The sequence below is a fragment of the Xylocopa sonorina genome, chromosome 16 (genome assembly GCF_050948175.1).
Source record: "Xylocopa sonorina isolate GNS202 chromosome 16, iyXylSono1_principal, whole genome shotgun sequence".
Classification (NCBI taxonomy): domain Eukaryota; kingdom Metazoa; phylum Arthropoda; class Insecta; order Hymenoptera; family Apidae; genus Xylocopa; species Xylocopa sonorina.
Window position 1 is genome coordinate 2,547,291 of NC_135208.1, and position 14,062 is coordinate 2,561,352.

General features: G+C 29.8%; 1 protein-coding gene across 1 annotated transcript; it reads left to right on the forward strand.

The window, feature by feature from the left end:
• Positions 1-1,085: 1,085 nt before the first annotated feature.
• Positions 1,086-14,062, forward strand: Ninab (neither inactivation nor afterpotential B). Its single transcript, XM_076907406.1, has 10 exons — positions 1,086-1,518; positions 2,743-2,996; positions 5,335-5,481; positions 6,087-6,228; positions 7,468-7,618; positions 8,001-8,230; positions 9,631-9,813; positions 10,438-10,875; positions 13,271-13,369; positions 13,445-14,062. The coding sequence occupies exons 1-10, from the start codon at positions 1,399-1,401 to the stop codon at positions 13,613-13,615; spliced, it is 1,935 nt and encodes a 644-aa protein (XP_076763521.1). The 5' UTR covers positions 1,086-1,398; the 3' UTR covers positions 13,616-14,062.

A 14,062-nucleotide genomic window follows, 5' to 3' on the forward strand; every position in this document is an offset into this window, starting at 1 on the left:
AAAAAAAACAAGAGAAATATGTTAAAAACAAACAAGGTGCATCCAACTTTAAAAGAAAAAAACTGTGCCAATTAGAAAACGAGAGAAATATGGTAACAACAAGCAAAGTGCATCCGACTGTAAAATGAAAAAAAAGAAAAACTATGCCAATTAGAAAACAAGGGAAATATGTTAAAAACAAACAAGGTGCGTCCAACTGTAAAATAAAAAAAAAAGAAGAAGAAAAACTGTGCCAATTAGAAAACAGGAGAAAACAAACAAGGTGCGTCCAACTGTAAAATAAAAAAAAAAGAAGAAGAAAGACTGTGCCAATTAGAAAACAAGAGAAAACAAACAAAATGCATTCAACTGTAAAATAAAAACTGTTATTCTTTCTTTCAGCGCAAAGGGTCAATAGTGACACGAAACAATCGAGAAAGAACATCGTCGCGTGCCAATTAGAAAACGAGAGAAATATGTTAAAAACAAACAAGGTGCGTCCAACTGTAAAATAAAAAAAAACAAGAGAAATATGTTAAAAACAAACAAGGTGCATCCAACTTTAAAAGAAAAAAAAAAAAAGAAAAACTGTGCCAATTAGAAAACGAGAGAAATATGGTAACAACAAGCAAAGTGCATCCAACTGTAAAATAAAAAAAAAGAAAGAAAAACTGTTATTCTTTCTTTCAGGCGCAGAGGGTCAATAGTGACACGAAACAATCGAGAAAGAACATCGTCGCGTGCCAATTAGAAAACGAGAGAAATATGTTAAAAACAAACAAGGTGCGTCCAACTATAAAATAAAAAAAAACAAAAGAAATATGTTAAAAACAAACAAGGTGCATCCAACTTTAAAAGAAAAAAAAAAAAAGAAAAACTGTGCCAATTAGAAAACGAGAGAAATATGGTAACAACAAGCAAAGTGCATCCAACTGTAAAATAAAAAAAAAGAAAGAAAAACTGTTATTCCTTCTTTCAAGCGCAAAGGGTCAATAGTGACACGATTCGAGACGAAACAATCGAGCAAGACCATCGTCGCGTGCCAATTAGCCACGTGCTCTCCAGGGGATTTAAACCCCTTCTCCAGCTTCTTCAGGGGTGAAGTACACGTGACCATTAAGCAGGGCTTCGAGCAACCAGTGCCGCTAATTGGATCACGGCTGGCAGCGGTGCTTTTAAGGTCAGCTGATTAACAGAACAATGTCATTCGTTCGTCGAAGCCCCGAGGAGGACGATGGATTTCACCCACAAGCGAGTCTACCAGATTCTCTCCTCGATTCTGGTCCCACTGGTGCGAGAATCGATGGACGAGGACGAGGAGGAGGAAATGTAACGATCGCCAAGCGTTTCTGGTCAATTTGAAGTCAGCAGTGGCTGTGAAAAAGAAAGTTCAGTGGCTCGTCGAGCTTCGAATCGATCATGAAATCGTCCAGCATAAGTCGATCTCGATCTGACCACGATTTCTCTTCTCTGAGGCTCCACGAACTCGACGATTTGCTGCTTGGAAGGCGAATTAAGTCGTCGAGGACTTCGTTTCGCGTAAGTTTGCGTTCTTAACTACTAAATTAATTTTTTTATATTCATTGTAGCGTTTAAAAGAGACCATCGCGCTCTTATTTTGCTAAATTTCTGTAGTATTTTAGGTTTTTAGCGTTCTTAAAACATTCTTGGACTTAAAAGGGGTTGAATGATGAGAAAAGCTTGAGAACCACTGAACTACTATATCAGAAAATTAATTGGACTTATTTTAATATCATAAATTGGAGATATTTTGCTAAATATTAATTACAATAGCTTAGAATTTGAAAATTTAATATTTCATGGACGATATTTTGTTTTTAGTTGAACAACGTTGAAGACCAACAAGAATTGCTCTTATTTTGCAAAATTTATTTATTATTTCCTTATTTATTTTATTTTTTTAGCGTTCTTGAAAAATTCTTGGACTTAAAAGGTGTTGAATGATGAAAAACGCTTGAGAACCACTGAACTACTAAACCAGCAAATTTATTGGACTCATTGAACATCCTAAATTAGAGATATTTTGTAAAATATTAATTACAATAGTTTAGAATTTGAAAATTTAATATTTCATGGACGAATTTGCAAAAAAATAAGGAATTCTTGGACTTAAAAGGTGTTGCAGGATGAGAAAAGCTTGAGAACCACTGAACTACTATATCAGAAAATTAATTGGACTTATTTTAATATCATAAATTGGAGATAGTTTGCTAAATATTAATTATAAGAGCTTAGAATTTGGAAAATTAATATTTCTTGGACGTTTTTTATTTTGTTGTTAGTTGAACGACGTCGAAGACCAACAAGAATTGCTCTTATTTTGCAAAAAATGAAAAATTCTCGAATTTAAAAGGTGTTGCACGATAAGAAAAGCTTGAGAACCACTGAACTACCAAACCAGCAAATTTATTGGACTCATTGAATATCCTAAATTAAGAATATCTTGCTAAATATTAATTACAATAGCTTAGAATTTGGAAATTTAATATTTCATGGACGTTTTTTATTTTGTTGTTAGTTGAACGACGTCGAAGACCAACAAGAATTGCTCTTATTTTGCAAAAAATGAAAAATTCTCGAACTTAAAAGGTGTTGCACGATAAGAAAAGCTTGAGAACCACTGAACTACTAAACCAGCAAATCATAATATCATAAATTGAGAATATCTTGCTAAATATTAATTACAATAGCTTAGAATTTGGAAATTTAATATTTCATGGACGTTTTTTATTTTGTTTTTAGTTGAACGACGTCGAGGATTCTTCGAAGACCAACAAGAATGGCTCAACTAAGGAGAAGAATTATTTTCCAAACTGTGACCCGTCCGTGTGGATGAGATCTTGTAAAAAGGAAGTGGTAGAACCGATTTCTGGCACAGTTACTGGAAGGATACCTCGTTGGTTGAAAGGAACTTTGCTAAGAAATGGTCCTGGCAGTTTGGAAGTTGGAGAATATAGTTTCAACCATTTGTTCGACAGTTCTGCTTTATTGCATCGGTATGTCTGCGACAGAGGATACAAATTGATCATTTCTGAGATAATAATATGTTTTTTCTTGGTTTTTATTGACGCATTAACGCGAAAACGTTTCTTCTTCTTCTTTTTTTTTTAAATAATCGAGCTTTATTTGAGAACCACTGCTCTATTTAATTTATATCTATTTAATCTATTTATATTAATAAATTTATATCTATTTAATCTATTTACATTAATAAATTTATATGTATTTAATCTGTTTACATTAATAAATTTATATTTATTTAATTTATTGTATTTTGTAAAAAGAATGGTGCAGGTTCTTTTCATTTAAAAAAAGAATCTCGATAATTATTTGAAACTCATCAATAAGCTATTTTTCTCATCGATTTTTGTAACTTTTAAGTATACTGAGAATATGGTTTCATAGTTCTTTTTTCTTAAATATATAACAGTTTCTCTTGGTTCTTATTGATTCTTCTTAATTAATGAGTAATATTTTAATTAAATAAATTAATATTGTTTTTATTAATTAGTTAGTTCTTATTACTTTAAAATATTTTCTTTAATATTCGAGCTTTATTTGAAAAATGCTGCTATATTATATTATTTTTGTTAATATTCAAGCTTTATTCGAGAATCACTGCTCTATTGTATTTAATTTATCGTATTTCATGAAAAGAATAGCGCAGGTTCTTTTTTTGAAATATTTGAAACGTTTCTCATCAATTTTAATAACTTTTATATATACTGTGCATTTAATTTCGCAATTTTATTCTTAAAAATATAATAATTGAACTCTTTAAATTTATTAAATGTATGCAAAAAGAGAACATAACATTTCTTTATATATTTATACAAAGCTTTATATATTTATACAGCTCAATATATTTATATACAGCTTTATATATTTATACAAATATTATACGAACGTTTTAAAAACAATTATTATCCTATTTCCACGTAATATTAATATAACGAGTCCTTTTTTCTTTAATTCTATCTTTATATTTGTATAATACATCGTTCTGAAGCTTAATACCAATAACTATCTCTCAAAACTACAAAAATCTTTAATATAACTTTTTTTTAATATAACGAGTTCTATTTTCTATAATTCTATCTCTATAAATTATTAATTTTATCTTTATAATCGTACAATAAATCATTCTGAAGCTTAATATCAATAACTATCTCTCAAAAATACAAAAATCTTTAATATAACGCCTTTTATATAACATCTTTCTAATATAACGAGTCGCTTTTTCTATAATTCTATCTTTATAATTGTACAATAAATCGTTTTGAAGCTTAATATCGATAACTATCTCTTAAAACTATTAAATCTCTGAATGGAATTAAAATAACGCGTAGTGGAAATTAAATAACCACAAAAATCTTCGAATGGAATTAAAATAGCGCACAGTAGAAATCAAATTGAACGTTTCGCGGTTCCCGCGTGCGTCGCGCGCATGCGCGAGCCTGCGCGCGACGCTGCGAGGGAACGCGAGCGCTGACGTCAGTCAGTGCCGCCTCAGACGCCTCAGAGGAAGGTCGTTCTTTCACGTCGCGCTTCAAAATCCAAATACGTCACAGAAACACGATCTCATCGAGTGTTTCGATAAATATTCTTTAAAATACGAAGCCTAACAATGTCCTGCAGCATATTAGCAGCAGATTCTTCCATTTATCAACTGTTTACAAGCATGTCTTTGGTGAGTTACCTTTTTTAGAGAAATGTAGATGTAATTCGAGAATGTTTGCTGTTCTTTCGAAAATATTTGACAAATCTGATACAGTGTATTGTAATCTTTTATTTTAATATGATTTTCTTCGTATTTTGTAGAAGATCGCGAAGATTTCGTTGGATTTAAACATTGATGCTGACACTGTGTGTAATGTTTGTTTCTTTCTATATAATTTTCAGAAACAGCACCAAAAATAATTTTAACTACGAACTGTGACTGCGTACGAGTCATTTGGTTTAATTATTCTCATTGTAAAGCCAAGAATCTCTAAAATAAAATTATTGGTTTGTTTTATTGTTTTTATTAAACTGCGCACCATTTCTTTAGTAATTGTAATGACGTAAACACTATATGTAAAACTAATTTTAATTACGAGCTGTAACTGCGTTAGAGTTATTTGTTTTAATTATTCTCATTGTAAAAAAGAGAAAAATCTCAAAAATTAAATTTATTGGTTCGTTTTTGTATTTCCTTGGTAATTGTAATTTTTATGCTGTTGTAAAATGTGCGAAATTTTCAGAAATCATGTATTATGTTTATATTAATTGTGTATGTAATAATTTTGAGGAAACGTAAGCTAATTTTCTGTTTTATGTTTGTAAAAACCACAGGTTTGCGATTGCCGATGGAAAAGTGACTTATCAGTGCAGATTTGTCCAGACGGATGCGTATCAGAGGAATCAAGCGGCACAGAGGATTGTTGTGACCGAGTTTGGCACAAAAGCGACTCCGGATCCTTGCAAGACTATTTTTCAAAGGTATCGAGTCCATTCAAGTTGGAAGAAATTGATATACTGAATTGTTGAATTGTTATGCATTATTTTGTGTAGATTTATAATTTATTTTTTTAGTATAAGTTTTATTATAATTTATTTCATTTTATTTTAGTAATTTTATGTAGATTTATAATTTTTTTTAGTACAAATTTATTATAATTTATTGTATATTTTAGTGTAAGTTTTATTATAATTTATTGTATATTTTAGTGTAAGTTTTATTATAATTTATTATATATTTTAGTAATTTTATATTTTGTAGATTGCGCATTGGCGCCAGCAACAATCTTTTACTACGATATATAATATATAAAATTATTTTTATATGTTTTATATTTCACTGTTGCTGTAACAACAAAACAATGATAGCTTTAGAAACTTGAAAGTGTTAATTTTAATTATGTATTTCTATTAATATTGACTATTGTTATTAATTAATATATTATTCAATATGTTTCAATAAGTGATAGAATACTTTGAAGAACTTAATAATTCACATTTACACATTCATTGTAATTATTAATACATTGCACAGTCACTGTAATTATCTCATTAATGATCATTATTAATATATTATCTGTTTTTAGGGTTGCAGCAGTTTTCAAACCTGGCGATGACTCTGACAATTCTATGATATCGGTGTACCCCTTTGGCGATGAGTTTTACACGTTCGCAGAGACAGCAGTGATCCATCGTATCGATCCAGAAACATTAGAAACTAAAGGCAAGGTATGTGGTCGTTTTATATATATAAATCTTTATTTTACATTATATATATATATATTTCATATATACAGGGTGATTCGCTACTCGTGTGGCAAATTTTTAAACCTGTAAAAGTGCTTATAAGAAAAATGAAGTGAAAGTTATTATTGAAAATTATTATTTTAAAATTATTATTGGAAATTATTATTCAATATTGCTATTTTAAAATTATTATTAGAAAATAGCAAATACAATTAACGTTACAATAATTAATTATTTTTAGATGTGGATGGCAGGAAATTTCACAAAAACTTCTTTCTTTATTCGCTAAGCTTTTTAATGATATAATCAGTTTTTTTTTTGGGAGCAAAGAAATTTTCTGTGAAATGGTAAAAAAACAGATGTGATGAACTGTATATGCGTTTATAACACTGAAAATGTTAATAAATTATATTTTTAACTCCAAAGGCGACCTTTGTACAGAAAATTTGTAACAACTAATTTTACTACCGATTTTTGCAAAGATAATGCATTTAGAAAATCCATAATGTATATAAATTCTACAAAAAAAAAAAAAAAAGATGGTTTTGTTAATCTGTTTTGGCAAGCAGAGGAATGGTTACTTAAATTTGATATTTAAAAATATTTTTTTTAGTACTCGTGGCGCCATCTCTGCGAAAAGCGCTCAAACTGCTCGCTCAGCGTTATCGACAGTGAAGTGAACTACTGAAGAACTACTGGCGCCATTTCTGTGAAAAGTACTGAAACTAATACTCGACTAGTTTCAGAGATTCTTCGACAGATGGCGCTAGTAGTTTTCGAAGTTCACTTCACTGTCGATAACGCTGAGCGAGCAGTTTGAGCGCTTTTCACAGAGATGGCGCCACGTGTTCTTCAGCAGAGTCATCGTCATCTGTCTCACTCTTTCTTATAGCTTTTCTATATATCTTTCTCTCTCTTTTACCTCTAAAGCGGGAAATATAAAAGAAATTGCAATAAAATTGCTAAAATATACAAGAAATTGCAATAAAACTGCTGAAATATACAAGAATATACAATAAAACTATTGAAATATGACTAAAGAGTGTCAAAACTCATAAAATAAAATTACTTTAGCTGAAATAGAGTTAGAAATTGGATTTTTGGTGTTTTAAAATTGATGCTAGCAAGATTTAGTCAGAAAATGAAAATTTAACTTCTCCGTTAGAGACTTAAGAATTCATAACTAGCTTTGCAAACAACTTACAGCTTTGTTTTTCACAGGTGAACCTATCTGATTACATTGGAATCGTGAACCACACGTCTCATCCGCACGTGATGAACGATGGCACCGTTTACAATCTTGGATTGAGCATAACTCCAAGAGGACCTATGTACAATATTGTATGCTTCTCACCGAGTCAAGTTACCATCGGTTAGTCTCATTTCTAAGCATTGAAGAATTTTAAAACTTATTGTAAAGTCGAACGGAAGCTCTCAACTCAACAATCTTTCAATCCACAAGAAAGTATTGAAATTTGGATCTTAAAAAAATAGCCAGTGCTTTCAATTTAAATTGTAGACAATCTGAAGCATCGAAGAATTTTAATGATTCACAAAAAAGTATTGAAACTTGAATTTTAAAGAAAGAGCAATGCCTTCAATTTAAATTGCAGGCAATCTGAAGCATTGACGAATTTTAAAACTTATTGTAAAGTCGAACAGAAGCTCTCGACTCAACAATCTTTCAATCCACAAAAAAGTATTGAAATTTGGATTTCAAAAAAATAGCCAGTGCTTTCAATGATGCGTTTCAGATGATTCAGGAGAAGAGAAGGAATTATCCATGTTCGATCAAGCCACAATCGTAGCCAGCGTCCCATCCAGATGGCTATTGAATCCTTCCTACATGCACACCTTCGGAGTCACCAAAAACTATTTTGTAATCGTAGAACAACCACTAGCGGTGTCTCTGGCCACCATAATTTCTTGTAAAATGACCCAACAACCCACACGTGCTGCTTTAAAGTGGCACGAGGGCCAGAGTGTAAGTTCTACTCACTCTGAGAATGAAAAAAAAACTTTTTTAATTTAGTAACAATTGTTCTGAGCTCGATTTCATTTTTTTCAGGCAGATTGATGAACATTGAGAATGAAAAAAAATTATTTAATATATTAACAATTATTCTGAGCTCGATTTCTTTTTTTTTAGGTAGTTCGATGAACATTGAGAATGAAAAAAAATTATTTAATATATTAACAATTATTCTGAGCTCGATTTCTTTTTTTTTAGGTAGTTCGATGAACATTGAGAATGAAAAATAATTATTTGATATATTAACAATTATTCTAAGCACAATTTCATTTTTTTTAGGTAGTTTGATGAACACTGAGACTGAAAAAAATTATTTAATATATTAACAATTGTTCTGAGCTCGAATTCATTTTTTTCAGGCAGTTCGATGAACGTTGAGAATGAAAAATAATTTTTTAATATATTAACAATTATTCTAAGCACAATTTCATTTTTTTCATGCAGATTGATGAACATTGAGAATGAAAAATAATTTTTTAATATATTAACAATTATTCTAAGCACAATTTCATTTTTTTTAGGCAGATGGATGAACATTGAGAATGAACAAAAATTTCTTAATATATTAACAATTATTCTGAGCTCGATTTCATTTTTTTTAGGCAGATTGATGAACATTGAGACTGAAAAAAAATTATTTAATATATTAACAATTATTCTAAGCACAATTTCATTTTTTTTAGGCAGATTGATGAACATTGAGAATGAACAAAAATTTCTTAATATATTAACAATTATTCTGAGCTCGATTTCATTTTTTTTAGAGAGTTTGAAGAACATTTTAAAGATCCTGAGAATGAAAAAAAAGCTTTTTTAATTTAGTAACAATTATTCTGAGCTCGAATTCATTTTTTTTAGGCAGATTGATGAACATTGAGAATGAAAAATAATTTTTTAATATATTAACAATTATTCTAAGCTCAATTTTATTTTTTTTAGAGTGTTCAGTGAATATTTTAAAGTAATCTATATTATTAGAGATACAATGAACATTTTAAAGATCTTAAAGTATATAAGAAAGGAAAAAACTTTGTTAATATATTAACAATTACTGTGAGCTCTATTTAATTCTTTTTAGAGTGTTCGATGATCATTTTAGAGTAGTCTACACTATTAGAAATAATTTAATAAATAATAAATAATATCTATAAATTAACTAGTTTAATAAAAAATATTTCATATACTATTAGAGACAAAATTTTTAAGTAATCTATAATATTAAAAAGAAGAGTAATAAATGCTATTAATAATTGCTAAATTGTATTTTTTTTTCTTAACAAATTTTGTTTATGTTGGTTTTCAGTGAACGATTAAAGATTTAATAATTTTGCAATTTTTTCTTGGCTTCGTAGACTCTCATACATGTGATCTCAAGAGAAACGGGATCAGTGGAGAGGATATTCATCGCAGAAGCATTTTTTTATCTGCATATCATCAACCAATTCGAGACACGAGATGGAGATTACGTTGTTCTTGATATCTGCTGTTATCGTGACCCAAGCATGCTTGATTGCATGTTCGTTGAGGCGATGAAGGTAAACTGAGGCCTTAGAAACTGATTTACAGTGGTGCGTTACCAGACGAAGCTTAAAACTCCAAATTTTCCTACTAAAAAACTCTCCAACCCTTAATCTCTAATTTTAATAAATTCTTGCTAACTAAAAATTAATTTTATTTCTTTAGAAGATTCCTCTGAAGAAGCTTTGTAACGAAAAGCTAGCTCGTTCGATGAAATTGGCCAGAAATTAATTTTTTAAGTTCCTCGAGGCCATAAAAAGACTAATCGCTTGAATATTTCAAAACGTTGAGATGATTTTAGCAATTTGAGCCTCCAACGCATCACCAGAACACTCTTCCAACTTCTAAAAAAATTCTACAGCTATTTAAGAAGTATTTCAAAAGATATTCATCCATATTATCCATCAAAAGCGATGCAATCAATTTTAATAACATTACCATTGCAATTGTGTACTCGTTAGCTCTTCATATATTAATACGAACAATAGCGAAGGTTTTCATAAGCAAAGAAGAGTTTATTTAGCTTGCGTGCAAATTTTTTAACAGCAAAAGAGACTCCGCTTCGCTGAAGACTTTAAAACTTCTCAATAAAGCACCACTGTCGCTTAAGAGTTGAGTAAATTAATTAAAAATCATTGCAGAATCTGCATAAGAATCCTGACTACGCCAGCATGTTCCGAGGCAGGCCTCTGCGCTTCGTATTGCCACTGAGACGTCCCCAATCGGACGTGCCATTGGAGCGCAATCTGATCGTAGCTAAAACAGTGAATCAGGCTCTCGATTCCTTCAGAGATGAGACCGCAGAGGGTAAATTGGACTCTCAGGTCATCGATGAGCCAAACAAGACTGATTGCGACTCAATTAAGACTGAACGAGAGCAGAAGAATGATTATAATTGTGTTCTTCGTCGAAGAGCAGCTGCTCACAGACTTCCAAATGGCAGCGTCTTCGTAAAACCAGAGCTTTTGTGCGATTTGGGCTGCGAAACGCCTCGTATCAATTACGAATACTGTCTTGGCAGGGAGTACAGATATTTCTACGCCATCTCCAGTGACGTAGACCTGGACAATCCTGGAACGGTACTCTTGGTCCTCCGTTACTCTTCTTGTATTGGAGTTTGCTTAGTCGCTGCGCTTTAGAGTTAATTTAAAGCTGCTATAGTGACTTCTTATTAATAATAACGTTGTATTTTTTTTATAGAAGCGAGTTAAACGCTTGGTATTTTGTTAAATAGTATTTTTAATAATTTATAATTAATTCTAGCTAAATATTGATGGAAAATTGAACTCTTTTTGGTCGATATTTAGCTAGAATTAATTATAAAGCATTGAATACCAATTAAACAAGAACCAAGAGAGAATGCACTCCAATTAAACGAATATTAAGAAAATGTATTCACATTCAGTATCCCTCAGAGCAATTAAACAAATGTTAAGCGAACATATTCTCATGCAGTAGTGCTTAGAGCAATTAAACAAATATTAAATGAATGTATAACTATTCAGAATCCCTCAAAGCAATTAAACAAGTATCAAACGTTTTATAGCTAATATTTTAACAATGATTTCTGTTGCTAAAATAGTTAATATTCTAGCAATAATTACCATTGCTAAAATAGCTAATATTTTCAAGAATTTCTATTGCTAAAATAGCTAATATTTTTAAGAATTTTTATTGCTAAAATATGCAATATTTTCGATAATTTCTATTGTTAAATTATGTAATATTTTTAATAATTTCTATTGCTAAAATAGCTAATATTTTCAATAATTTCTATTGCCAAGATATTAGTTATTTTAGCAATAATTTTCATTAATGGAATAACAATATTTAAACAATACTTCAGCAATAATTTCTATTGTGAAAATAGTTAATATTTTCAAGAATTTCTATTGCTAAAATAGCTAATATTTTTAAGAATTTTTATTGCTAAAATATGCAATATTTTCAATAATTTCTATTGTTAAAATATGTAATATTTTTAATAATTTCTATTGCTAAAATAGCTAATATTTTCAATAATTTCTATTGCCAAAATATTAGTTATTTTAGCAATAATTTTCATTAATAGAATAACAATACTTAAACAATACTTCAGCAATAATTTCTATTGTGAAAATAGTTAATATTTTCAAGAATTTCTATTGGTAAAATAGCTAATATTTTCAATAATTTCTAGTACTAAAATAGCTAATATTTTAGCAACAGTTTCCTATATCTGAATAGCAATATTTTAACAATACTTTAGCAATAATTTCTATTGCTATAATAGCTAATATTTTCAATAATTTTTATTAGTAAAATAGCTAATGTTTTAGCAGTAATTTTCAATAACTGAATAGCAATATTTTAGCAATATTTTAACAATATTTTAACAATATTTGAGCAATAATTTGTATAGCTATAATGGCTATTATTTGAGCAATAATTTCTAATATTTTCAATAATCCCTATTAATAAAATAGCTAATATTTTAGCAATAATTTGCAATAACTGAATAGCAATATTTTAACGATATTTTATAAATAATTTTGATTGCTATAATAGCTAATATTTTAACAATAATTTCTATTGCTAAAATAGCTAATATTTTCAATAATTTTTATTACTAAAATAGGTAATGTTTTAGCAATAATTTCCAATAACTGAATAGCAATATTTTAGCAATATTTTAACAATATTTGAGCAATAATTTCTATAGCTATAATGGCTATTATTTCAGCAACAATTTCTAATATTTTCAATAATTCCTATTAATAAAATAGCTAATATTTTAGCAATAATTTGCAATAACTAAATATTATAACTAAATAGCAATATTTTAGCAGTAATTTCTGTTGCTAAAATTGCTAATATTTTAACAATAATTTCTATTGCTAAAATAGCTAATATTTTCAATAATTTTTATTACTAAAATAGGTAATGTTTTAGCAATAATTTCCAATAACTGAATAGCAATATTTTAGCAATATTTTAACAATATTTGAGCAATAATTTCTATAGCTATAATGGCTATTATTTCAGCAACAATTTCTAATATTTTCAATAATTCCTATTAATAAAATAGCTAATATTTTAGCAATAATTTGCAATAACTAAATATTATAACTAAATAGCAATATTTTAGCAGTAATTTCTGTTGCTAAAATTGCTAATATTTTCCATAATTTCTAGTACTAAAGTAGCTAATATTTTAGCAATAATTTGCAACAATTAAATAGCAATATTTTAGCAATAATTTCTGTTGTTAAAATAGCTAGTATCTTAGCAATAATTTTCATTAATCGATTAGTAATATCCAAACAACACTTTTTAGCAATCGAAGCAACATTTTGGCAATAATTCTGTTGCCAAAACACTAGCAATAGCTGCGTGCTTCACATCTAATATTTTGACAATAGAAACTAATGCTAAATTGAACCTATGTCAGTGTTAAATCAAATTATTAATATCTATATTAAATTATATTTGCAGATTATCAAGGTGGACGTGTTGGAGAAGACAAAAAGGACCTGGTGCGAGAGAAACGTCTACCCAAGCGAGCCAATCTTCGTGCCAGACCCTAATGGAAAGGTAAAAACTCCTCTGAGCCTCTTCGTAAATGAAAAACAAAGGAAAAGACGCTCGTAATTCTGTTCCACGTTCCAGAACGAGGACGATGGCGTGATTTTGTGCTCAATTGTGTGGTCTGACGATGAGTCACGGGCTGGTCTGCTGATCCTGGACAGCGTGACTCTCACAGAGCTGGCCAGGGCCACTTTCGACACTCCTGGACCGGTGCCAAAGTGTTTGCACGGTTGGTTCACCTTGGACAAATGAAGTAAACGTGGGATTATCGAGGATCAGGGGTCTTGTTCGTCGATGAGAACGAGTACAACGCTTTGAATTTGGATTTGCAGTCCACGAAGATGAATTTAAAGCTTTGTACTTGGATATGCAGTCGATGAAGACGAGTTGAAAGCTTTGTACTTGGATTTGTAATCAATGAAGAAGAACTTGAAGCTTCGTACTTGGATTTGTAGTCAGTGAAAACGTGTTCAACACTTTGAATTTAGATTTGTAGTCGATGAAGACGAGTTTAAGGTCTTTCATTTGGATTTGTAGTCAGTGAAAACGTGTTCAACACTTTGAATTTAGATTTGTAGTCGATGAAGACGAGTTTAAGGTCTTTCATTTGGATTTGCAGTCGATGAAGACGAGTTTAAGGCCTTTCATTTGGATTTCTAGTCAATGAAGATGAATTTAAAGCTTCGTACTTGGATTTGT